The sequence below is a fragment of the Lemur catta genome, chromosome 10 (genome assembly GCF_020740605.2).
Source record: "Lemur catta isolate mLemCat1 chromosome 10, mLemCat1.pri, whole genome shotgun sequence".
Lineage (NCBI taxonomy): Eukaryota > Metazoa > Chordata > Mammalia > Primates > Lemuridae > Lemur > Lemur catta.
The window spans coordinates 2,258,140-2,282,288 of NC_059137.1; the positions used below are offsets into that span (position 1 = coordinate 2,258,140).

General features: G+C 60.7%; 1 protein-coding gene across 10 annotated transcripts in view; it reads left to right on the top strand.

Moving 5' to 3' along the window:
* The first annotated feature begins 1,570 nt into the window (after positions 1-1,570).
* ADAMTS13 (ADAM metallopeptidase with thrombospondin type 1 motif 13) overlaps positions 1,571-24,149 on the top strand; it is a 30,494-nt gene continuing 7,915 nt past the window's right edge. For 3 of the 10 annotated variants that reach the window (XR_006737972.1, XM_045563920.1, XM_045563922.1), the window contains exons 1-21: positions 1,571-5,218; positions 5,629-5,695; positions 7,027-7,154; positions 9,306-9,389; positions 9,720-9,844; positions 9,977-10,123; positions 11,365-11,505; positions 12,195-12,867; positions 13,208-13,312; positions 14,313-14,464; positions 14,574-14,637; positions 16,310-16,436; positions 16,924-17,072; positions 17,423-17,543; positions 18,049-18,129; positions 19,071-19,252; positions 20,730-20,865; positions 20,944-21,073; positions 21,742-21,927; positions 22,904-23,054; positions 23,571-23,691. Coding sequence is in view for 9 of the 10 variants with exons in the window: in XM_045563920.1 (XP_045419876.1) it covers positions 5,102-5,218; positions 5,629-5,695; positions 7,027-7,154; positions 9,306-9,389; positions 9,720-9,844; positions 9,977-10,123; positions 11,365-11,505; positions 12,195-12,867; positions 13,208-13,312; positions 14,313-14,464; positions 14,574-14,637; positions 16,310-16,436; positions 16,924-17,072; positions 17,423-17,543; positions 18,049-18,129; positions 19,071-19,252; positions 20,730-20,865; positions 20,944-21,073; positions 21,742-21,927; positions 22,904-23,054; positions 23,571-23,691 (3,187 nt within the window). In the remaining variant the exon portion in view is untranslated. Of the gene's footprint in view, positions 5,462-5,628; positions 5,696-7,026; positions 7,155-8,633; positions 8,928-9,305; positions 9,390-9,719; positions 9,845-9,976; positions 10,124-11,364; positions 11,506-12,194; positions 12,868-13,207; positions 13,313-14,312; positions 14,465-14,573; positions 14,638-16,309; positions 16,437-16,923; positions 17,073-17,422; positions 17,544-18,048; positions 18,130-19,070; positions 19,253-20,729; positions 20,866-20,943; positions 21,074-21,741; positions 21,928-22,903; positions 23,055-23,570; positions 23,692-24,149 lie in introns of those variants that run through there. The other 7 variants (XM_045563913.1, XM_045563914.1, XM_045563917.1 and 4 more) reach the window with 7 other exon arrangements.

A 24,149-nucleotide genomic window follows, 5' to 3' on the forward strand; every position in this document is an offset into this window, starting at 1 on the left:
GCCTAAATCAGTGACAAGCAGCAGTAACCTTCGTTTCTCTGATTGTAGATTAGGCTTCTTTCTTACCTATGTTTTATAAAATGTTATAAGTGACATAACGGTGCTAGGGAACAACACTTCCATCTTCACTGTTGATCTTCATTGTAGATTAACTTCCTCTTTTCTTTCTCTCACAGAGATTTCATGATTATCATGTTGTCTAAGATGCAATTTTTTTTTTTTTTTCAGACAGAATCTCACTCTGTCACCCAGGCTGGAGTGCAATGGTGTGATCATAGCTCACTGCAGCTTCAAACTCCTGGGCTCAAGGGATCCTCCTGCCTCAGCCTCCTGAGTAGCTGGGACTACAGGTGCGTGTCATGACGCCCAGCTAATTTTTCTATTTTCAGTAGAGATGGGTCTCACTCTCACTTAGGCTGGTCTTGAACTCTTGAGCTCAAGCAATCTTCCTGCCTTGGCCTCCCAGAGTGCTAGGGTTACAGGTATGAGCCACCAAGACCGGCTAAGATGGAATGTTAAATACATCTTTTAAATTGGAAAGGAAATGAAAATAAGCTGTATGGAAAAGAAAATAAACCGTAATTAAATTGTTGTAACTTATAAGCCAATCTTATATAGAAAATACTATCATCATACTAAATTTCTTTGTCTTCTGCCCATATAAGCAAAACCTTAACTTTTAACTCTAGGGCACTGAGCCCATTTCTCTGGAGTCTGTGTTTCCCAGATAACTAACTATTCCCAGCTTTTTGCTTGAATAAACTTTTTTTTTTTTTTTTTGAGACACTCTTGCTCTGTCCCCCGGGCTAGAGTGCAGTGGCATCATCATAGCTCACTGCAACCTGAAACCCTGGACTCAAGGGATCCTCCTGCCTCAGCCTCCCAGAGTGCTAGGATTACAGGCATGAGCCACCACGCCAGGCCTGAATCAACTCTTTAAAACTTGGATTTTGGAGGCTCTAACTCAGGGGGATGGGCGGGACATGGATAATGTATATGACCTGAACTTATGTACCCCCATGATGAGCTGAAAAAAAAAAAAAAAGAAAATATATCATATTTAAAAATATGTAAATTGACATGCAGTAGAGTGTAATATGGCCAATATTAATTGATAACCTGTTGTGTTTAAAAATGATACCAGTACTTTATATGTTAAATAATTAAAACCAAAAACTTTATGCAATGGGAATTATTACCTCAAGCATACATGAGTAAACTGAAACCACTAATTGCTCATGGTCACTTAGCTACGAAGTAAAAAAATCAAGGAATTAAAACAAGATATTGAATCTACTAGCCTGAATGTTCTCATGTATGCAATGGAGAAAATAATAGTACACAATTAATAATGATGTGGAAAAGAATAGATAGAGTTGTGTATGAAGAGAAAAAACAAACAAACAAAAAAAAACCCTGGATTTTGATCCTTTATTAACCTGATTATTTCAGGTTGACAAAACCAGTCCTCAGTCTTGGTCCTGTCATCCAAAACGCTACCAGGATGGCTAGCTAGTAGAAAGGAGAGCTTTATTGGTGATACCACTTTATTGGTGATACCACTTTATTCGTGATACCGCTTTGCAGCTGGGAAGAGACAGTCTTCAGCATGCGCGGAAGGAGCCCTCTCTGCAAAGGCAGGGCAGTTGGTTTTTATGCCTCACAGGGTCTCCATGACACAATACCTATTCAGCAGGTGTGGGGGAAGCTATACATATTCATGAGGGGGGCTGAGCGCATGCACAGTGGGTAAACACACATGTAACAGACATCCCATGTTCAATTTTGGGCAGGGCTTTCGCATTAAAATGAGGTGGAATTCAGCCTTTACCATCAGAGGGTGGACGACAGGACATGAAGACAGTTTGCACACAGTCTCCACGGCTGGCTGACACTGGCTTGAGGTCTGCCCTTGCTCATCGGGGAAGAGTGTCCGCAAGGGGGGTCCTCTGTCCAGCCAGAGCTGTAGCAGTCTGGGTTGCGAATCGGAGTTAGGAGGGGTCTGACAGGTTTCCTGGTGGCTCCTCGTGTCAGGGAGTTTAGCAAGAGTGTGGTTTTCCCTGTAGCTGTAGGAGTTCGGGAAGTCGCCACGCCAGGCAAGCCCTAACCCTCAGCCGGTGGGGACTTTCGGTTTCTCAACCTTAGGGCCTGTCTTAGTTGACGGAGGGCATGTGTTGTGGATCACAACCTAAGTAAACACTCTGCTTATCTTCATTTTACCTCAGTTTCTCCCTTTATGTCGACAGGGGCCTGCAGGGAAGCCCAGATAAGTTAATAAATCGAGATACTTTTGGACAGCAGTAACAGTGAAAGTGATAAAATGAGATGTCGTGGCAAAGATTGACCAGGGGTAAGGTCGCCGGACAAAATGCAGGACACTCGGTGAAACAGAAGTTTCAGATAAAGAATCATTTTTAGTGTCAGCGTGTCCCACGGGACATTTGCAATGTTTGAGTCATACTTGTGCTAAAAAATTATTTGTTGTTTACCTGGGATTCAAATGTAACTGAATGTCCTGATTTTTACTTTCTGAATGTGGCAGCCTTGAACAGAAGGCCACTTAGATGGGTCATGAGGGATCCCTCTCTGAGGAGGTGACATCTGGGCTGACACTTGAATGTGCAGCCCAGGGCGCAGAGGGGGCCACGGAGTGTTTGATGTGTTTGGGGAACGGGGAGAAGGCTGGCGCGGCCGGAACGCCAGGAGCGCGGGCGGATGTGCGGGGGTGCGGGCGGAGGGCTGGGCAGGGCCGGATCGCAGATTGCAGAGCCTTGCAGGCCGCAGGACAGGATTCGGACATTTCATTCCAGGGGCAAAGGGAGGCCACCGTTTTAAAGCTGGCGAGTGATCCAGTCCGATTTATGTTTTGAAAAGATTAGCGCAGCTTCTTCATGAGAATTGTGACGGGGACGGCAGTGAGAGAGGAGGCGCGGAGGCCAGGCGGGAGACTGTGGCCACGGCCATGACGCGGCTGAGGTTAGGGGCTGTGGCAGGCGGGACCTCAGGAAGCAGCCACAGAGGGTGCGTAGGGGGCGCAAAGCGTTTACTGCGGCCTCTGTAAGGTAAGGGGAGGGTGGGGGACCGGCAGGGGGAGGCTCCAGCTGACGCTGGTCCGACGCCTGCGAAGGAGGAGTGGGAAGGAAGCCGGCGGGCCGGGAAGCCTCAGCCTGCAGTGCAGATCCGATGGCGTTTGGAGAACCCAACCGACGGGAGTTCCGGGGCAGAGACTGCCCACTAGAGGAATCTTCCATTGGAAGGAAGTGTCGAGGCCCAGTGTCCCCTCTGTGGCTGACCAGCAGCCGCCAGGGAAGAGTGTGGTCCTGGCCTGGAGGTTGCAGCAGGTGGCCAGAGGCCGTCCGCTACCCGGCCCCTCGGCTGCAGGCAGGTTTCCTGTTGAAGGGAGACCTGGCAGCGCAAGCCCAGGCTGATGCCCACGTGGCTGTGAAGGGCCAGGTGGGCAGCTTTGACGAGTGTGTGCCAGATGGAGTTGACAGGAAATAGGAGGAGGCGGGCAGGGCTGGCTCCGGAAGTTTGGCCTGAGCAACTGGGTGTGGCCACTTACCGGCTCCATGAGTGGCTGGGGGCGAGGTGAGGGGCTGGGCGGGGAGTCCCTTTCCAGACTAGAGTTGAGTGGCCCCCAGGCGCCAGGTGCCAGGCGGAGACCTCGCATCAGCGGGATGTGTGACTCTCAAGCTTGGGGGAGGCTCAGTGCTGGAGATATAATTTGGGACTTGCTCATTTATAGTCAGTACCGAAACCACGAGCCGGGGGTGGCCCCATGGAAAGAGTATACACAGAGAGAGAAGGGCTGAGACCGGGGCCAGGGGTCAGGGGTCAGAGGCCGAGGGCTTCCCAGGGGAGGAGCGGCCAGTGCAGTGGGAGGAGCGTCAGGAGTCAGGTGCCAGGAAGCTGGGGTGGGGGTGGGGGTGGGCGCCAGGGTAAACCGTGTCCCGTGGTTGGGAAAGGTGAGGACATAGAAGCGGGAGATGGATGTGGCCTTGAGGTCATCGGGGACATTTTTAAGAACAACTTTGATGGAACTGGAATGGGGGGTGAGGGTGTGGAGACTGCCACTGGGACAGTTCAAGTTTGTTCTTAAAGAAGTGGCTGTGGCGGGAGCCCACGTAGGCCGCGGGCAGAGGGGTCAGCGTGTCCCCGACCGGGACATCCAGTTACAGGACGCTGACATCTCACCGTGCCGCTTCTCCGCGAGCCTCCCTGCCCCTTCTGTGCGACACTGCACCCCGCCGGCCCCCATACCATCCTCCTGCCGTGTCCTCCACGACATTCACCACCTTCGAACATACCCCACGTGCGCTTGTCTGGTGAGGTCGTCGTCTGACACTCTTCCCCAGAAATTAAGCTCCAGAGGCCGGGGCTGCTGCCTGGTGGGAGTGGCTGCCGTCCTGGGGCTCAGCTACACAGACCCTGGGGGCTGGGGGGGAACAGTGAGCCTGGTGGAGGGGCCCAGACGGTGCTGCAGGCTGGAGAGGACAGGGAACCCCTGCTGGTCACCAGCTGAGTGGGCTGGGGGAGGTGTGAGGGCTGCGAGAGTGGTCGCGAGCACGGGAACGAGAACCTTCCAGAAGGTGCAGCAGGATTGCCCGGTGCTTTGTGGTGACGAATGCGGAGGTCTGGCGCCGCTCGGCCTGCCCTGTGACTCTCCTCATCCGGTGCAGGCGTGGGACAGGCAGACAGTCCAGCCAGAACCGCGGTGTCTGTGGCATGGCCTTTCCTCGGTCAGACTCAGAGGGAACGGAGGCCCCGAGAGAGCCGGCCCAGGTCCCAGAGTGTCTCCAGCTTCCCTGTCCAGGGCTCCCTCCTCCTCCAGACTGGGTTGCTGGGCCCAGCCCCCTCCCAGAAGGTCAGGCCAGCTGGAGGGCTCTTTGGGGTGCAGGACCAGGTCGGGGTGCTCTGAACTGGGGACCATCCCAGAGCAGGGCCCAGGTTGCAGCAGGAGGAGCTTCAGGCCCTCCCCCCCCCAGGGCCCCGCCAATAGTCAACACGGCCGGTCGCCCCGCCCCACAAGCAGTCCCTCACATTCCAGCGGCGGCTCCACGGTCCCCAGGCCCCTCTCCCCCAGCAGGCTGGTCTCCGAAGGATGCGCACGCTTCACCCCTGGGCCAGATGCTGGCCCCTCTGTGTGGCCGGCGTTGGGGGAGTCCTCATTTGTGCCTTCCTTCTCCTGGGCGGCTGGAGACTCCCCGGTTTCCAGCAGGTGGGCTCCTTTGCAGGAGCAGTGGTGTCCCGGAGCCTCTGTGCTGAAGGCGGTCCCGGGGTGGGGGCTGCCGGCAGCCCTGGCGCAGAGGGGCCGCTCGTTCAGCAGACCCGTCAGCTCTGGAGGTCGTGCTGGGTGGAGGAATCTGGGCTTGGGGTTCTGGGGTGAAGGGTGCTCACGGAGGGGGGAGTTGGTGTCTCAGTGCCGCCCCCTCACGCGATGAAGCTGAGCACACAGACTCTAGTAGGTGCCAGATCGGTGTGGGCTGGTCCTGTCTGCCTCCCCCTGCCCGCCGGCCCTCTCCTTGCCTCTGATCCCCCTCCCCTCCCTGGTCTCGCCTGAGGGGAGGCAGCCTCTCTGCCCTCCTCCCCTCCGTTCTCCCTCTCTACCCATCTCTTTTTGTCTTGCAGAGTTGCCTTCAGGCCTGGGAGCTGGAGGAGGTGTCTTCCCACTTTGGCGCTGATGCTGCCTGCAAAGGTACTTGCCCTGGTGTCTCTCAGCAGGGGGACTTTCTGGAGTGTCCGGGGCATCTCATCACTGAGGCGGTGGCCTGGGACTTTCCCCGTCACCCCTGTTAATTAACTCCCTCACTTCCTGCCAAGGCGATAAAAGCTGGCCTGGGTGTTCCGGCCAAGCTGGGGCTCTGGCCCAGGAGTCTGTTAAATGTCTCGAGGGAATGGTCAGGGATTGGCTGGACCCCTCTGCCCCGTGGCCTCTGCTGGGCTGGCCGGTATTCAGGCACTCTGGTGGTTTCTGGCCATGGATATAAATATTTACTCCTTCTGTGGGAAACGAGATAGGGCCTGGACCAGGCGCCCTCCGCAGCCTGTGGTTTCCTTACGCCGGAGGCTGTCCCCGTTGTCCCCGGTGGCTTGGCTGGCCTTTCCCCAGCAGGGCCCTCAGTGACTTCGATCAAAAGGCTGGTGGGGGGCCGGGCGCAGTGGCTCAGGCCTGTAATCCTAGCACTCTGGGAGGCCGAGGTGGGAGGATTGTTTGAGCTCAGGAGTTTGAGACCAGCCTGAGCAAGAGTGAGACCCCGTCTCTACTAAAAAAATAGAAAGAAATTAACCGGACAACTAAAAATATATAGAAAAAATTAGCCGGGCATGGTGGCGCATGTCTGTAGTCCCAGCTACTCGGGAGGCTGAGGCAGGAGGATCGCTTGAGCCCAGGAGTTTCAGGCTGCTGTGAGCTAGGCTGACACCTCGGCACTCTAGCCTGGGCAACAGAGTGGGCCGGGGGCAGGGTAGAGAGACCCGAGGACGTCCCCCTCGGGACCTGGCTCTCCACGGTCTGGGCCAGACGCATGCTGACCGCCTGGGGCAAGCACCTGTGTGTCTGTGTGTCCCGTAGCCCAGGTCCTCCCAGTTCTTCCCCCTGGGACGGCCAGAAGAGCATCGCCTGGGGTCCCAGAGCCCTCGGGGCTCCCGTGGGAGGAGGACGGCGAGGACCGCAGAGGCTCCCCTGTGCTCGCCTTCCTGTCAGGGCTCCTGATGTTACTCATGAAACACCGGTGCCCAGATAGGGGTCCGGGAGCCAGGGCAGGGGCCTGGGCTTTCGACAGAGCCACAAGGGCAGGGGAAGGCTTGCGTTGGCGGTGACCTGCCGGACCACAGCCCAACAGCCCCTCCCAGGCCTTGCCCATTTGCAGGCCTCAAGCACCCAGTCACTAACGGGATCCCGCTGTGGGTCGGCGTGAAACGTCTCGACTTCAGAAGGCCATCCTCCCAAGACCTGCCCACCCCTCTCCGTTAGCTGGCCTGTACCGGCTTTCTAGAACCTCTGCCTTCAGCCTCCTCCCTCTCCAGGTCTCCGGAGACAGAGGCGGGCTGCAGGAGGCATCCTGCACCTGGAACTGCTAGTGGCCGTGGGCCCCGACGTCCACCAGGCTCACCGGGAAGACACGGAGCGCTACGTCCTCACCAGCCTCAACATTGTGAGTGTCCGGTGAGGACTGGCCCCTGGGGACGGCGCTGGCCCGCACAGGGTCTAGTGGGGCTATGAGCTGTGCTCATGAACCTCTGGACACAGTGGCCCCTCAGCCAGGGCGGGTGACCAAATGCCAGTGGACCAAATGGAGTTTAACCTGAACTCAGCAGGATAAACTCAGGTGTACAGCCAGGCCCGGGAGAGAGGGGGAGAGGTGTGGTCTGCTGTTTTCTTCCTCCCTGGAGGGGAGGCGGGTGGGGCCTGGGCACCCCTCTCAGCTCCAGAGCACACCCCCCAGCCTCTCACTGTCCGGGTCCCTTCACCTGGGCCCCCCAAGCCCGGCCGCTTCCCCAGTGTCCATCTGGCCACGGTGAGCCCCGCCATCCCTGCCCCAGCTAGCAGGGCGTGCAGGCTGCCCATGCTCCCTCTGCGCCCACCCTGCCCTCTGGCAGTCCTCTTGTCCCCTCCGGGGGGCACAGGGCAGATCGACCAGTTCGAAGTCTAAACAGACACCACCGGCAGAGGACACGCCACCTCCCTGTTTGTCGGTCACCCGACCCTGCGGCCTCCTCTTCACTGGGGAGTTGGGGTGAGGGTGGAGGGCAGCGCTGTTCCACTAACACCACGTCAGAGTGGTGGGCGTCGTCGCTGCGCCCGGCGACCGGAGAACACACGTGGCACCACGGCAAACGACCGTGCTCCAGGCTGGGGGCATTTCCGCAGATGCGGAGGAGTTAGCACCACGTGATCACACGCCTCGGCCACGGCGCCAGACAGCTAGGCATGACAAGGAGAAAATCACAAAGTTCATTCACTGAAAAATTTAAAAAAATTTTGGCTAACTGGATTTTAGGAACAGTTAGGAGGCCCCGGCCATGTCCCCTTGGTCTGCTCCGGAGATGGGGAGGGGCGTGAGGAGGGCAGGTGGTGGCACAGCCGGCAGCACCACCTCTCGGCAAGTTGCCCTGGAGGGTGTATTTGGTCCCAGCCACACGCAGCTCCCCCTAGAATGTGGGGTACCCGGTACCACTTTGTCCCCAGCCTCAGGTCTGGTGACGTATTTTGGATAAAAGGAAAAGTTTCCCACTGCACCTCACCAGTCTTGGAGCCCGGGCCCTTCCCACCCCATGCTGTGCCCCCCGCCGGGAGCCTGGGTCCCCCCTGTGTGCAGACTCTGTCCACGTCCAGAGTGAGACCCCTTAGGTTTTCTGCCTACAGCCCTGAAGATGATGTTTTCTCTTCTCATTGAAAAATATCTCCTCTAAGTCATTTGAAAATTATTGTTTTCAAGCTTTGGGGGTCCCCGCTCCGATTCTCAGATGCTGAAATTCAGTAATCGAACCATGCTCCCTCTGGTCCCGCCCACACGGTGCCCATGGTGGCCATGGCCATGTCATCACGGGCACCAACCTGTGCCAGGTCCTTTGCAGCTACAGTGTTCCTAAGTGTGATGACAACCAGGAAAGTCTTTATCTCCATTTGACAGAGGAGGAAACAGGCACAGAGGCCAGTTAGCAGGATTCTGAACAGACAGCGAGGAAGCGGCAGAGCGTGGATTCAAACCCAGGCAGCTGGTGCCAGCGTTAGGTCACATTCTCTCACTCGGGTGCCACGTGTAATTTAGAGGACAAGCTGGTGCAACACAAGCCGCCCACGTCGGCATCTTGACCGGTGCACCGACAGAGCTGGGAGCAGGAGAGGGAGGAGAGCCCTTCTCACGAGTGGACCGGGAAGGGCTCGAGGTGGGAGGAGGTGGCCCTCATGTCCTCCGTGGACACAGGTAGGATTCAGTGGGCGGGGGTGGAATAAAGTGTGCAGGCAGATGAGCGGAGACGGGAGAGGCGAGGGTGAATATATCCCAGAGAAGCACGTTCGGATGGAACATTCCAGAGCAGTGACAATTGTGTGTGCTCCTGTCGCCTTTGGGGTTTCTTTCTTTGTTAGTTCTTCCTGAGCCACTAGCTAGGGGAGGACCAGGGCACCCCGACTGTCTGTTGCTGGCTGTGGGCCCAGCGACTAGCATTTTGGCTGCCCCCCCCACGTGCTGATGTAGCATCCTTTCTAGCCCCACCCCCATCCCGGGGTCCCTGGAAATCAGCAGCAGCCTGGGCTGGCCACGTCCCCAGCAGGTTACTGCTCTCTGTTTGCCCTTTCACAGGGGTCAGAACTGCTGAGGGACCCGTCCCTGGGGGCTCAGTTCCGAGTGCACCTGGTGAGGATGGTCATCCTCACGGAGCGCGAGGTAGGCTCCGAGCTGCACTTCAGCACCCCACAGAGCTGACGCCCAGTGTGCCCGCCTCTCTGTGCCCTCTAACCTCTTCCTGCGGATGCTCACCCCCCGCCTGGGTCGGGGCAGGGCATTCGGCCAGATGGGCCCAGGCTCCAGCCCCAGCTCCACCCAGACTTCATTCTGCATGGCTGTGTGGCTGTACTTCTCCGAGCCTCAGTTTCCTCGTCTGTCACAGGGGATCGTAACAGGGTTGTTATGAGGACTCCCTGAGAAATGCGCCGGCAGCAGTCCGTGCCGCGCTTGGCAGGGGCGCTCCCAACACAGGCCTGTTATCGCCCCCAGGATGCTCCCAACATCACGGCCAACATCACCGCGTCTCTGCTGAGCGTCTGTGAGTGGAGCCGGACGATCAACCCCGCGGACGACGCGGATCCTGGGCATGCAGACCTGGCGCTCTACATCACCAGGTGGCTGAGCTGGGACGGGTGTCCTGGCCTGCCCCGCAAGGCTGCACCCTCGGCCTTCCCGCCCTCTGCAGAGGTGACCCGGGGTGGGCAAGCACCTTCGCGCCACTCAGGTGACGGTTTTCTCTTGCTGAGGTTTGACCTGGAGCTGCCCGACGGTAACCGGCAGGTGCGGGGAGTCACCCAGCTCGGGGGCGCCTGCTCCCCCTCCTGGAGCTGCCTCATCACTGAGGACACCGGCTTTGACCTGGGGGTCACCATCGCCCACGAGATTGGGCACAGGTAAGCAGCCCCATCCGCTGTCCCCAGGCTCTGGCTGAGGAGCTGCCCTGGGCCGGGATTGGGGCAGGCAGGGGGTCTTGCCCAGCCTGACAGAGGAGCCCGCACCCCGGCTCCAGCAGAGTAGGAAGTGTATAGGGGGGTGAGGATGGGTATCTGGTCCTTCTTGATTGCTGAGTGATTAAAAGAGAATTTTTTCCCCAGAAAATAAACAAAACAAATGAAGCAATTAGAAAATAATTTTTGTTGAAAATTCAGGTAAAGAAAAAGCAGGCTATAAAAATTATCACAAATCCCACCACTTAGAGATAGTATCTCTTCACATTTTTTAATTTAATTTCAGTTTTTCTTTACACACACACCATTTCTCGTTTGCCAAGTCGGGGCTGTGCTGTGCGTTGCTTTGCTGCCTGCTCTGCCCGGTAACCAAACATCCCAAATGCAGCGTCCAGCTCTGTTATATTTCCCAGGATGCACCACAATTTATTTAATTAACCTTCTCCTACTGGATGTTTAGGTTGTTTCCAAATTTTCCCTGTTATGAACATTGTGAATTCTTGTGGGCAAATCTTTGCACCTATCTTCATTTGCCGAGAGTGGTGGATTTCTTTTCTTTTTGATTTTCAGTTTTTGAATTATGAAAATAATTGCCCATTGTAGTAAAAATTCAAACAGTACAGAGACTTCTAAAGTAAAAAGTGAGTTTCAATCCCGGTTGGGCACCAACTGTTCTGAGCTGCAGGTAGGATTCCCAGGGGCTCCCCTGGCCCCCCCTAGGATCTCCCCATCAATTGTGCGGGGGGTTAAAAAGCTTGCTGCGGTTCCAAACCATCGCCTTCCACCGCCTGGGAATGGTGATGGTGGCCAAGGGCCCACACGTTTTCTAGAACTTTTAACTCTACTCTCCCTGCAGCCCACGCATTTTCACACACTGAGTTCACCCATGTAAGCAGCCCGTCCCCGTCCGCACCGCTCCTCCAGACTTACGATGCCGTGCGCTACTCTGGCTTGCACGTTTAAAAAGCCTTTTGATATTTATTAGCCAAAAGAGATGGGAGCCACTCTGCGGGGCCAGCCCAGCCTCCCAGGTGGGAAACTGAGGCAGGCGGCCACGACTTGCTCCGCCGCACCCGGTTAGCTGGTGGCGGTACCAGGGGTCGACTGGGTGGGAAAACTCGCTGGCCTGTGGCCCCAGGGTGGCCCGGTGCGACCCTGTCCGCCGCTCAGCTCCGCCTCCCCCGCAGCTTGGGCCTGGAGCACGACGGCGCGCCCGGCAGCGGCTGCGGGCCCGGAGGCCACGTGATGGCGTCCGATGGCTCCGTGCCCGGCCACGCGGGCCTCGCCTGGTCAGCCTGCAGCCGCCGGCAGCTGCAGCACCTGCTCAGGTAGTGCCGCGCCCCCACCCCTGCCCCTGTGCCCCCTCTCCACTTGGCGTGCCCCACCTGTATGCGTGCCCGGGACCCACCCCTCCGTCCCGCCTCGCTGCGCCCACCGCTCTGTCCTACCCCTCCGTCACAACCTTCCATCACGCCCCAGGGCCCTGAGCCCAGCACTCGGTCCTCCCAACCCCTCCTTTCTCCCACCGCCACCCATCCCCCACCTCTCCGTCTCACCCCCTGTTCTCCCACCCCTCCATCCACTCCAATCCACGCCCTGCACCCACCCCTCATATTTTCCCGCTTCCCTGCACCCACTGCTCCGTCCCACCCTGTTCCCGTGTCCACCCCTCAATTGGCCCTGACCCTTCAGCTGCCCCTACCTGCGTCCACTCCCACCCCTGCAGCAGACCCATCCCTCCAGCTGCCCCACGGGCCTTCATCCACCGTCCTTACCCTCTTCTGCCCTCCCCTCCCACCTCCATCTGCCCCATCCCCTGGGATGCATCCCTCATCCCCTGAGCACCCACCTCTGCCAGGTGCCCACCCACCCACGGCCCAGGGCGGGCTCCTGGTGGGGGATGTGCCCCATCCACAGAGGCCACCTCTCCAAATGCCCACACCTCCCGCACCCACTGCTCCTTCCCGCCTCCGCCTGGTGTCCATCCCTGCGGGGCCTGAGCCCGGGCCTTGTCCAGCGCAGGACGGGCGCACTGCTTGTGGGACCCGCCACAGCCGCAGCCTGGACCCGGACCGGGACCCGAGAGGCACCTGGGTGAGGCGCTGCCCGGCCTCTACTATAGCGCTGACGAGCAGTGCCATGTGGCCTTCGGCCCCGCGGCTGTGGCCTGCACCTTCGCCAGGGAGGACCTCGTGAGTCTGCCTGTGGTGGCGGTGGCACGGGACAGGCCATCTGGTTGGTCAGCACTGCCCAGCTCATGTCCCCTCCACGTGCACTGTGAGCACTTACTGGGTGCCAGGTGTGGCAGAGAGGCACGACCAGGGTCAGCTTGGTTTAGTGCTGTCCCTCACCTCTCCAAATTCTTAAAAAAGTTTGAACAAAATCTTACACGTTTTTGTTTGGGTCCCACAAATTATGTAACTGGTCCTGGCATGGCCTTTGTGCCCACAGACTCCTGGCTGAGTGAGGACACCAATCCTAAACAGCCACCAAGGGTTTCCCACCACTGGGCCTGGAGTCAGCATGGAGGACTACCTGGAAGAAGTGGCCTCCAAAGTGAACCCCAAGCAGGAGTGTGGCTGGCGCCCCATAAGACAGACTTCCAGGGCTGCACAGGCCATTTGTGGGCTGCAGGCACCTTTGCCTTGGTGGTCCCCTCCCTCCACAAAACAACTAAAGATTATATTTTGGTATTATATTTTTATAAAATGCATAAACTTTTACATGTTATTATAAATACAAACCTATTGGTATTTTACATGTATATGTATTAGAACATTAATTTTGACTTAGAAGTTATTTTTTTCTTCTGATTTTAGAAGAAACTAAAACATTCCCGTGGGTCCCTAAAGGTCTGGTCGGAGTCCCTGTGGATGGGTCAGCTGTGCCTTGTCCTCCCAGGCCACTGGGGCCCATGGAGAGTCTATTGGCTGTGTCAGTGTGTCCTGTGGTCTGGAGGGACAGTTAAGGCTGGACACTGACCTGACAGGCCCTGGTGGCCCTGAGCGGGCCACCCTTCCCCCCTCTTAGGACATGTGCCAGGCTCTGTCCTGCCATACAGACCCGCTGGACCAGGGCAGCTGTAGCCGCCTCCTCATTCCCCTCCTGGACGGGACGGAGTGTGGTGCGGGGAAGGTCAGAGCAGAGACTGAGTGAGCTCACGCGTGTGCGTGTGCGTGCGTGTGTGCGGTGCACACTCAGGCGCCTTCATGTGGGCGCCTCCAGTCAGGCCGCCGTATTCCTGGGGCAAGAGTAGGTCGTAAGCCAGGGGGTGGGGCGGGGAGCCCTGGTGACTCCTGGTCAGGTTAGGAGAGGTGGCAGCAGGGTGCCCCCGGGCTGACTGAACAGTCATCCCGCCCCTCTCCAGGGCCTGCAAGTGGGGGTTCCTCTAGGTTGGCGGGACAGCCACTGAGTCAGGGCCTGCTCTGAGTCTGCGGCAGGTGGGAGGGGGGGCCCCATCTGCTGGACCCGGAGCCCCTGCGCTTGGCTTCCACGCTGCTCCCGGGTCAGTGTTATTTGACCCCCGGCTCCCAGGCGCCCTGGTGCATCTCCGTTTCCTTCCCCCCCAGCCCTGGAAATAGGGATGTCGTTGTCACTCCCATTTTGCAGAGAGGGTTTTTTGCAAGTGGCAGTGTGGCCCCAGCCCTCCTGTTGCCTGTGCCGTCTTCCTGCCTCTCTCTCTCGCTCTAGCCCGGGGCAGGGCTCCCTTCCCTCCCACTGCGCCTGGCCAGACCCTCCCTCTGTCCTTTGGGTTGGTGACCTGACCTCTTTCATAGCCTTTGCTCCCAAGGAGAATGGGGCTTGTGGGGTGCTTGTGTGCATGGGGACGCCTGTGGATGTGGGGTTCGTATGGGTGGGAGTCCCTGTGAGAGGGGTCCTTGTGAATGTGGAGTCCCAGTGGGTGGGGTCCTTCTGTGTGTTGGGGGTCCCTGTGTGTGGGTTCCCTCTGTGGGGGGTCCTTGTGGATATGGGCTCCCTGAATGGGTGGGGTCCCTTGTTTGCTGGGGTCTGTGTGTTTGTTGGGGGTCCCTGTGTGTACTGGGGGTCCCTGTGTGCTGGGGTCCCTGTGGATGGGGTCCCCGAGGGGGCTGGCAGGTCCCTGTGGGTGGGAGACGCCGCCGTCCTTGCCTTGCAGTGGTGCTCCAGGGGCCGCTGCCTCTCCCTCCTGGAGCTGACCCCCGTGGCGGCAGTGCACGGGCACTGGTCTAGCTGGGGCCCCCTGAGCCCTTGCTCCCGCTCCTGTGGAGGAGGTGTGGTCACCCGGAGGCGACGGTGCAATAACCCCAGGTAGCGTTGGAGGGGGCGCTGTTCTCTGATCTGGGGCAGTGGCCGCACCCTATTGCCTGGTTGGGGGCAGTGGTCACCTCTGACCCTCCTGTCTCGTGGGCATTCTCAGACCTGCCTTTGGGGGGCGTACGTGCGTCGGTGCTGACCTCCAGGCAGAGCTGTGCAACACCCAGGTAGGCCTGCTTCCCAGGGCGGGGTGGGGCGGGAGGGGCCAGCTGGCCTCACTGGGCCCTGGAAGAGCCAGAGGGCCAGGGTGATGTCTGTGGTTGACACCAGGAACATTGAAAGGGACATTGAGACCACAGTGTGTTAACCAGGATGGTCCCACTTAGGACGTTGAGACCATGCAGTGTCCCTCCTCCCTCCCAGTGTGCCATTTCGCCCTCCAGAGCAAGTCTCTGCAACGAGACGGGTCCTCTGGAGCAGTGTGCACTACGGGCAACAGCGCCTGATTCTTTTATTTATACGTTAAGGTGAAATTCACGTAACATAAAATCAACCAGTTTAAAGTGAGTGATTGAGTGGCATTTAGTACTTTCACCCTGTTGTACGACCACCACTTCCGTCTAGTTCCAAAACATTTCTTTCATGCCAGATAAAACCCCGTCCCGTAAGCCATCACCCCCAGCCTCCCCACCCCGGCCCCTGGCAACCACCGCTCCTCTCCCCGTCTCTGTGGGTTCGCCCACTCAGGGTGCTGCGTGTAGGTGGAGCCGTGCGACATGTGGCCTTGGTGTCTGGCTTTTCTTACATGGCACAGTGTTTTCGAGGCTCACCCGCGTTGTGGCCTGTGTCAGTGTCTCTCTCCTTTGTGTGGCTGAATGACATTCCGCTGCATGGGGGACCTCGCTCTGCTCATCCACCCGCCTGCTGACGGGCGCTTGGGCCTGGCGCCCGCTGGCTGCTGAGAGGTGGCACGCGCTAGGGGTGGAACCGTGCTGCTGTGAACTCGCTCGCACGCGTCCCTGTCTGAGCCACTGTGTCCAGTTCTTTGGCAACACAGCTAAGCATGGAATTGCTGGACGCTATGGTCATTCTACCTTGAACTTTTCAAGGAACCAGCAAGCCATTTTCTTCAGTGCCTGAGCCGTTTGCGTTTCCACCAGCGACGCACGAGAGTTCCGGCCTCTCCACTAACCCCCCAGCGCTTGCGGCTTTGCATGTTTTGATTCTGGCCACCCCTGTGGCGTGAAGCGGTGGGACGGCGCTTTTTCACACTGAGTTAAAATCTGCTTCCTGCTGCGCGTGGCCCTGGGTTCGGGCTGGGCCCTGGTTGTGTGACAGTTCTGCATGTGGTGAGACCCTGCCTATCCTCCTCCAGGCAGACACCAGGGCCTCCCTGGGCCTCAAGGGGAGGGTCTTCCACCGGGGCACGGGGTGGCGGGACTCCGTGGAGGGCGGCCCAGTGGGTCGACTCCGATCACCTCTCCAGGGCACGACAGCCCGGGCACCTGCCTGGCCGCGCAGGCTCTGCTGGCGAAGCCCCGTGTCCCTGAGCGTCCGCAGTTTCTCTGAACACCTGCCCCGGGCGCACCCGCTCAGCGAGTAACGAAACCTCCCCAAGTCCTCAAGTGCGGGCCCGGGCACCAGCAGTTCTGAGAGCCGTGCTCTTCCTCAGCGTGCCTCTTCCTCGCTGCCCCGTGTCCTTTACAAACTCTCTGGAGTTTTCCCGTTAGCGAGAGGCTGGCACTCTTGTCACCCCAGTTCATGGAGTGGGGAACTGAGGCACAGCCTGGAGCTCAGGCCACACCGACACCTTGACTCCGGCACTGCGGGTTCTCCCAGTGACAAGGACCCCCTGCCCTGGCCCCGTCCTGTGCCTGTCCTCTGCCTCCTCCCGGCCAGGCCTGCGAGAAGAGCCAGCTGGAGTTCATGTCGGAGCAGTGTGCCGAGACCGACGCCCAGCCGCTGCACCTCTCCCCGGGCGCCACCTCCTTCTACCGCTGGGGCGCGGCCGCCCTGCACAGTCAAGGTGGGGACCGGGGACCCTCAGGCAGGCAGAGCCCCTGGGGGTCGGCCCATCACTCTGGAGCTGGTCCGAGCAGGGCCTGGGCTCAGGCTCTGACGTCCCGCAGACCATGGACGCCCCACTGCTGTGGCAGTGACGTCCCACCTCTGAGCCTCGGTTTTCCGGTCTGTGCAGTGGAGGTGATAGCGGTATGTCCCTGCTGGGCAGCTAGACGGATCAGGGAGCTGCTGCAGGGGAGGTGCCGCGGGCCTTCCTTGGCTCGTGCTTCAGTTGTCAGTTACCAAGTTGTGATTCTGGTTACTGCCGCGGGAGGCAGGGTGGGGCGGGGGGAGCGGAACCCTTGCCCCACGGGTACAGGATGAAGGGGCTGGTCGGGGTGGGGGCCCACGTGGGCCAGCCGGGGCAGGGCTAGCCGAGCAGGGTCCTGGGGGCTTCCCGGCCCTCCCTGCGCCCCCGGCTTCAGGAACTCTTGTCCTCTCTGTCCTGTCAGGGGACGCTCTGTGCAGACACATGTGCCGGGCCATTGGCGAGAGCTTCATCATGAGGCGTGGAGACAGCTTCCTGGACGGGACCCGGTGTGTGCCCAGCGGCCCTCGGGAGGACGGGGTGCTGAGCCTGTGCGTGTCGGGCAGCTGCAGGGTAGGCGTGTGTGGGCAGCGGAGGTGGCCCCGAGCCCTGCCCGTCCTGTGGGAGGGCTCCTGGAGGCGGGTTGGTGGGTGCCGGCCCCGGCGGAGCTGCGGTGCGGGACTGTCGGCGGGGGTGTGGTGCAAGGCAGACGGGCCGGACTCGGAGTCACCCCAGGTTAGGGGCCACACGGAGCCCTGGAGAGTCACTGGGGCCTGCCGAGCTCACTTTCTATGTGGGTGTCGGGTGCTGTGGAAGTGTCGCCAGTTGGTTGTGTGTATCCTAGAACCTCCGATGGCAGGGCCGTGGTGCCACTGAGGCCAGCACCCTCCAGGGACATGGCCCTCTGCCCCTCCCCTGCACAGGCATTTGGCTGCGATGGCAGGATGGACTCGCAGCGCGTGTGGGACGCGTGCCAGGTGTGTGGAGGCGACAACAGCACCTGCAGCCCCCAGAACGGCTCTTTCACGGCCGGGAGAGCCAGAGGTAGGGGCCCCCCTTGGGTGCAGGGTGGCCCCCCCAGCTCCCCTCAGGCCGCAGGGCCCGAGTGCTTGCTCAGCCTCTGCTTCCTCCGCTCCGCCACCCTTTGGTGGCAGGCTGATTTTGGTGACAGTGCCACCGCTGGGATCCTAGTGCCTGGGTAACGGTCGCTGCCTGTAGCTGTGATGCAGGGACACTGTGGACCTCGTGCAATCTGTGCTCAGCCCTCGGCTTTGATTTATTTGCAAGAGGCCAGAAGTCGTTTGCAGATGTCCGTGCTTTGATGGTCAGCAGAGGACCTGAGCCTGCCCCGCTGGTGCCCGCTGTGCTGGAGAACCCGGCAGGTGGCCCTGCAGCCTGGTTTTGACCGCCCTGTGTGACAGGGGCCTCCCTGCGGCCAGAGGCAGCCCTGTGGCATTGTTAGCTGTCCCCTGTCCAGCTGCAGGCAGCCCCCTGTGGCTGTGATGTGGGGACCGTGAGGCTCACGCATCCCTCCCGTGCCTCTTTCTAGAATACGTCACGTTCCTGACGGTCACGCCCAACCTGACCAGTGTGTACGTCGCCAACCGCAGGCCTCTCTTCTCGCACTTGGGTGAGCCCACCGAGGATGTCCCCCCGGGCCAGCCTGACGGTGAAGGCGGAGGGACGGTCCCCAGGTGCCCTCACCTCTCAGCCCGCCTGGTTTATAACCGACTGGGCGACTCGTGAGCTGACTGGGCGCTGGTAGCTGGTGGTCGCGCTCACTGCAGGGAGGGCGCGGGTCACAGTCACCCGAGGGAAGAGACACCTGGGCAGCGTCTGGGAGGGTCTCGGGGACCAGGTACCCTTCCGACAGCAGCGGGTGGCCCCACAAATGGGGCTGTACTGGCCCAGGACGGTCACTGGGCTGGCGTTTGGAGTCTTTACTGGGCTCCATTACGCAGATGTGACTGACGGACGGACTGATGGGCTGGTGGCTCGTGCGCATAATGGCAGCCTCTGGATGACCCAAAGCCCACTCCCTGAGCCACATGCTCAGCCTTCCTGGCGCGGAGCAAAGACTCTCTTTCTGCTGTGACCTGTGCTCCTTCTCTGAGGCCAGCAGCAAAGACCAGGCCTCTCTCTGGGCATGGCCGCGGCAGGTCTGCGTCTCTAGAGAGTGCCCACACCTGACCTCTGCATCCTGGGTTGGGGACGCTTGCCCAGGGGTCCTCGAGCCCCGAACCCGTCTGTCAGTGCTGTGTGGGAGTGCATCTGGTGGGGAGCAGGTCACGGCCCGCGCTGGGCTCTGGGAAGACGCGCAGGCCCCGCTGTGGGACATCTTTGGGGGTCAGATGCGCGCGGCTCCCAGGCGGAGGGCCCTGGGGGGAGAGTTGTGGGCCTGGCCAGGGGGGTTCTGTGCTGTCCACGGGCGGCCCTCCTCGCCCCGGCCCTGCCGCCAACTGCACCCCTGCCTTAGCCCGGGCCCCCCTCTGTGAAAGGGTGGGGCCTGCGTCCTGCGGGTGTGAGGAGCTCGGCGCCCCTGCATGGGACTCACGGCCTGCTCCCCCGCAGCAGTGAGGGTCGGTGGGCGCTACGTGGTGGCCGGGAAGACAAGCATCTCCCCCAGCACCACCTACCCCTCCCTGCTGGAGGACAGCAGAGTCGAGTACACGGTGGCCCTCACCGAGGACCGGCTGCCCCGCCTCGAGGAGATCCGCATTCGGGGACGCCTCCGGGAGGCCATCGAGATCCAGGTCACCAGAAGGGCTGGGGGAGGTTGGCAGGGGGCCTTCCTGGTGACTGTGACTGTTGGTTTGTCCCTCTGCTTGCTCCCTGACTCACTCATTCATTCAGTGGTCATTCAGAGGGCCAGTCATTCAGGGGCATTTCCGTGGGGGGCGCTGTGACAGGCAGAGTGCAGCCATGAGCTCCCCAAGGCGCGTGGAGTCCCGCAAATAAATAGAAAAAGTGCCTGTGCCCGGAGCCTGTGGGAGCAGGCCCTGGAGCGTGGGCACGGGTGAGAGGGGGGCCCCGGGAGCAGCGCCGGCAGGAGGGTGACCAGGAGGGCCCTACCTCAGCGGGTCGTGCACAGGGTGGGGAGTGGGCCAGGAGTAGGCCCTGGTGCAGTTACTGTTTCCCACCTGGGAACCCAGGAAGGCTTCGCCTGGGTGTGTCCTCAGTGACGTGTACGCACCTGCCTGTGTCCCCACGTGTGCTTTGCTGAGGACGCACTTGGAGGGTGGACAGAAGTCAGCGTAGGCTGAAGTGGTCCTGAGGACATCTGGAGAGGGGTCCTCACGGCCCCTGCCGGCGAGCTAGCAGCACCGTCTGCCCCTACAGCTGGCGGGGGCAGCAGGGACCCCCAGGCGGTGCGGGCCAGGCCAGAGCAAGCCCCCACCTTCCCATAGGGCTCAGCTCACCCCACTCCCCATGCCTGGGACGCTGTCCCCAGGTGCCGCTGCAGCACGTGTTAAAGAACCGGCCCCTCTGCAGACCCTCTTAATCAGGACTTCCCCGTGGGGGCCCTGGGAAGCCGTAGTGAGTGGCCAGATGTGGCCATCGTGGGGACAGGTGCTGAATGTCACCTTGTACCTGGCTCTGGCCTCTAGGCTGGCCCCTTCCTGGGCTGGCCCTGGACACAGGACCCCGTTACCCTCCTGAAGTGCGAACAGGCCCCGGCGCCTGCTGAATCCTCCCAGTGCTCTCAGGGCCGAGCCCAGGCCACCAGCCTGCCACGAGGCCCCGGGGTTCCAGTCCCTTCCTGCCGACCCCACGGGCTTCAGCTCCGCTCCAGAAGCACGTGCTGTGCTGTCTCACCCCCAGACCCTTGCCTGGGCCCCGTGCTGGGACACCCCAGCCTCTGCCCTTTGCCTGCAGGACCTCCTGACCTCCACTGCCACTCGTCTGCCACCCTGGTCAGCTTAGGGACACCTCTCTGTGCTCCCCAAATACCCTGTCCCCTAACCTACCAATTGCTGGGTAATTACCTGCCACCCACCCCAACCCCAACCCGTCGAGAATTCCTTGGGGCTCAGTGTCCTGTCCACTGTGTGTCCTGTCCACTGTGTGTCCCCAGAGCCCGGCGTGGTCAGTGTCGGTGACTGCCTGTCGAGCAGAAGATACAGGGATGGAGGAACGAAAGCCTGGGGGCCTCGTGGGGGAGGTGGCTGTGACAGTGTCTGTCAGGGAGCCCACTGGACAAGGCCCGGAGCTCTCCGTCTGTCTTTACAGGTTTATAGGCGGTACAGCGAGGAGTATGGGGACCTCACACGCCCAGACATCACTTTCACCTACTTCCAGCCTAAGCCGCAGCAGGCCTGGGCGTGGGCCGCCGTGCGCGGGCCCTGCTCGGTGAGCTGTGGGGCAGGTGAGGCCTGGGGAAGGCTGGCCCGTAGCACGGCGTGCCCCTGCACGGAGGTGGCCTAGCGTCCCCCTCACCCCCCAGGGCTGCGCTGGGTGACCTACAGCTGCCTGGACCAGGCCAGGAAGGAGCAGGTGGAGGCTGCCCAGTGCCAAGGGAGCCCGCGGCCGCCGGCGTGGCCAGAGGCCTGTGTCCCTGCGCCCTGCCCCCCATAGTGAGTGCGGCGCTGTCTTTGCGGCTCCCAGGGTGGGGGAGTGCCCGCTGGGGCTCCTGGGCTGTCACCCGGGCGCGCGGTGTGGGCTGGGCTGAGCAGCTTCTGTAGGCGCTGTCCCTCGTCCCGATGACCCTGGGAGGGGGGGGCTCTGTGAGTGCCCCCATTTTGCAGGCGAGGACACTGAGACCCAGGGTAGACAGGCGGCCAGTGTCAGCCTGGTGTGACCCACCCCTACTGTCACCTTTTCTGGGCAGCCTAAGGTCTCCCTTGAGCTCAGGCGCTCGTCAAAAGAGGGAGATGACCGCCCCCCGGGGGTGTGTGGCAGCCTCGAGGAGTTCGTGGTAGAAGCTCCGGCCGTCGCTGGCCCCCAGCAGGGACAAACTGTTAGGGACAGGCCATCCCTGTTGGGCGCAGGACTGGGGCAGCCGCCAGCCCAGGTGTCCTCGGGCTCAGGTGTCTGTCAGGGCAGCCCGGGGACTCCTAGAGAGGCTGGGCTGGCCTCCCATGCTTGGCGTCCACACACCTGGAGGGATGCAGGGCCCAGGGCAGGCCGGGGGATGAGTGCCAGCCAGAGGTGGCTGGACAGCCCTGCCGGCCCCCGACCCCGTCCCTCCAGCCAGCCTGGGGACCTGGCAAGGGCCCTGACACCCTGTTCCTCTCCTCCTCAGCTGGGTGGCTGGAGCCTTCGGCCCGTGCAGCGTCTCCTGTGGGGGAGGCCTGCGGGAGCGGCTGCTGCGCTGTGTGGAGGCCCAGGGCAGCCTCCTGAGGACCTTGCCCCCGGCCCGGTGCGGAGCAGCGGCCCAGCAGCCTGCCCCGGCGGTGGAACCCTGCAACTCCCAGCCCTGCCCTGCCAGGTGAGCACGGGGTGGCCGGGGTGGGGCCGGGCCCCTAGCAGGGCTGTCCTGCACCGAGCCCCACCCCTCTGAGTGACCCCTCTTCTGAGGCCCCTGGCCAGGCCCCACCACCCTGGCGGGGCAGAGGTGCCTGGGGACCCTGCGTGCTGGCGTCAGGAGTGCCTACCAGCCAGGAGCCCAGGGCCAGCGTGTCCTTCTTTGAACTTTGGAGTCCCTGCTGTGAAATGGGGACGATGACCTGCTCATGAGGGCCATGAGGACAAGGTGACACCGTCAATGTAAAGCAGTAGGTGTCACTTTGTCACCACTGCCACCTTTCCCATGGTGCCCAGGTGGCCACCTCTTGTCCCCTCAGTGTCCAGATTGACAGTGGCTATGACCCTGCCTTGCCACTAACTGGCCGGGTGACTGGGGCAAGTCCCCTCCCTCTCTGGGCTCCAGCCTTGTCATCTGTCCAGTGGGGGTTGGAGCGGGGTGGCCCACACGTGGCTCTGGGCCCCTTTCCGCTCTCGTGTCCACGCAGACACAGCACACACCTCTCTCCTTTCTTGCTGAGGCTGGTGTAGCCTCAGGGTCCTGAACACGGCACTGCAGGCAGCCTCCCCTCCCCAGCCCCGCTGACAGATGTCTGAGACCACTTGCCGCCCCCAGGCCTGGATTCGATTCCATGTGGCACCTGATACTCCGCTAGCACTGCTGTGGTGCAGGACCCTGTGGTCGTCTGGGTGGAGGTCCCTCCACGTCTGCAGGGCAGGGCTGGGCTGGCTCCTCGCACCGGGTGCTCCCGAGTGGAGCCTGGAGGCCCATGAGCGAGGCAGTTAACCCAGCACTTCGGGGAAAGACCCCTGAGCTTTGCCTCTTTGGGCTCCTGGATATTGGGGGGCAGAGTCACTGCCTCCCTGCGCCTAGGAGCTGGGCTGCATCTACAGCTGGGTGGCAGTGGCAGGGCCCGATGACTGTCCCGTGCCGTCCTCAGGTGGGAGACGTCAGCCCCTGGCCCATGCATGTCGGCTGGTGGAGCAGGCCTGGCCTCGAAGAACGTGACGTGTGTGAGGAGGGTGGATGGCTTGGAGGCTCCAGTGCCCTCGGGGCCCGGCTCCATAGGAGAGAGGGCACCTGTTGCTGAGGTGAGTGCCCTGGCACAAGGGTGGCCTAGGCTACTGGATCCTTATCTGGCTGGGACAAAGAGGGGCACTGGTTGCCACCGTCCTGCAGGCCAGAGTAGAACACCATCCTTCTGCAGGCTGCTGTCTCAGGGCCAGCCCGGTCAAGGGTAAACGCAGACAGAGCGCTCTTGGGACGCTCCCTTGCCCCTGGCAAGCCAGGCTGAGGGAACACACTCCCTGCTGGAAGCACCTGAGGGAGAGATTAATTCCGCCTTGCTCTCAGGCCAGGGTGCCGGCCAGCCCTCGCCCCGTGTGGCTGGTGGGGATTGTGGGGCCGGCCGTGCTTGCAAACCCCAGCGCTGACCACAGACCCCCGCCCCAGCCCACGGCACACGCGTGCCCGTGAGGGGCCTGCACGAGCCAAGGTGGGGCAAGTCTGTGCCACTTCCTGCTCTCCTGAAAAGATCAGGAAATTGGGGGTGCTCAGGGGTCTGGAGGTGGCATCCCAGACCCCCACTCTTTGCTCCCTCCCTGCAGCTGGGTGCTGACTCCCTGGGGGAAGAGGCTCCCTCCCCATCGGGCAGTGCCAGGCCGGAGGCTCATGCGGGACACGTGTGGACCCGTGTGGCGGGACCCTGCTCCGTCTCCTGTGGGCGAGGTGAGGGAGGACCCGCGCTCACTGTTAACTCTCTTATCTACCTGCGTTTTGCCCAGCTCTGAAAAGCATTTGAGTGGCTTAAAATCCAAACGCCATAAGAGCATGAGCTAATATACAAGGAGACTGGGGCAAAGTGTCCAGCAGCCACTTTAAATGTGGCCATTGATCAGCTGAAAAGATAGGACGACACGGTCACACCGGGCAGCGCTGGCACCAAGGGCATATTCCAGTGGCCCCGCAGAGCTGCGAGAGGCGGGCCCCAAACTGACGACCTGAGCAGAGAAACCAGCTTAGCTTTAAGACACGTCGTGTCCTTCTGTCTTTCCAATTCTTTTATTGCGGTAAAATACACACATCATAAAAGGCACCGTCTTCATTCACCACCTTCAAGGGCAGGGTTCAGTGGCACTAAGCACATTCCCAGAACTTTCTCCTCTTCCCAAACTGATGCCACGTCC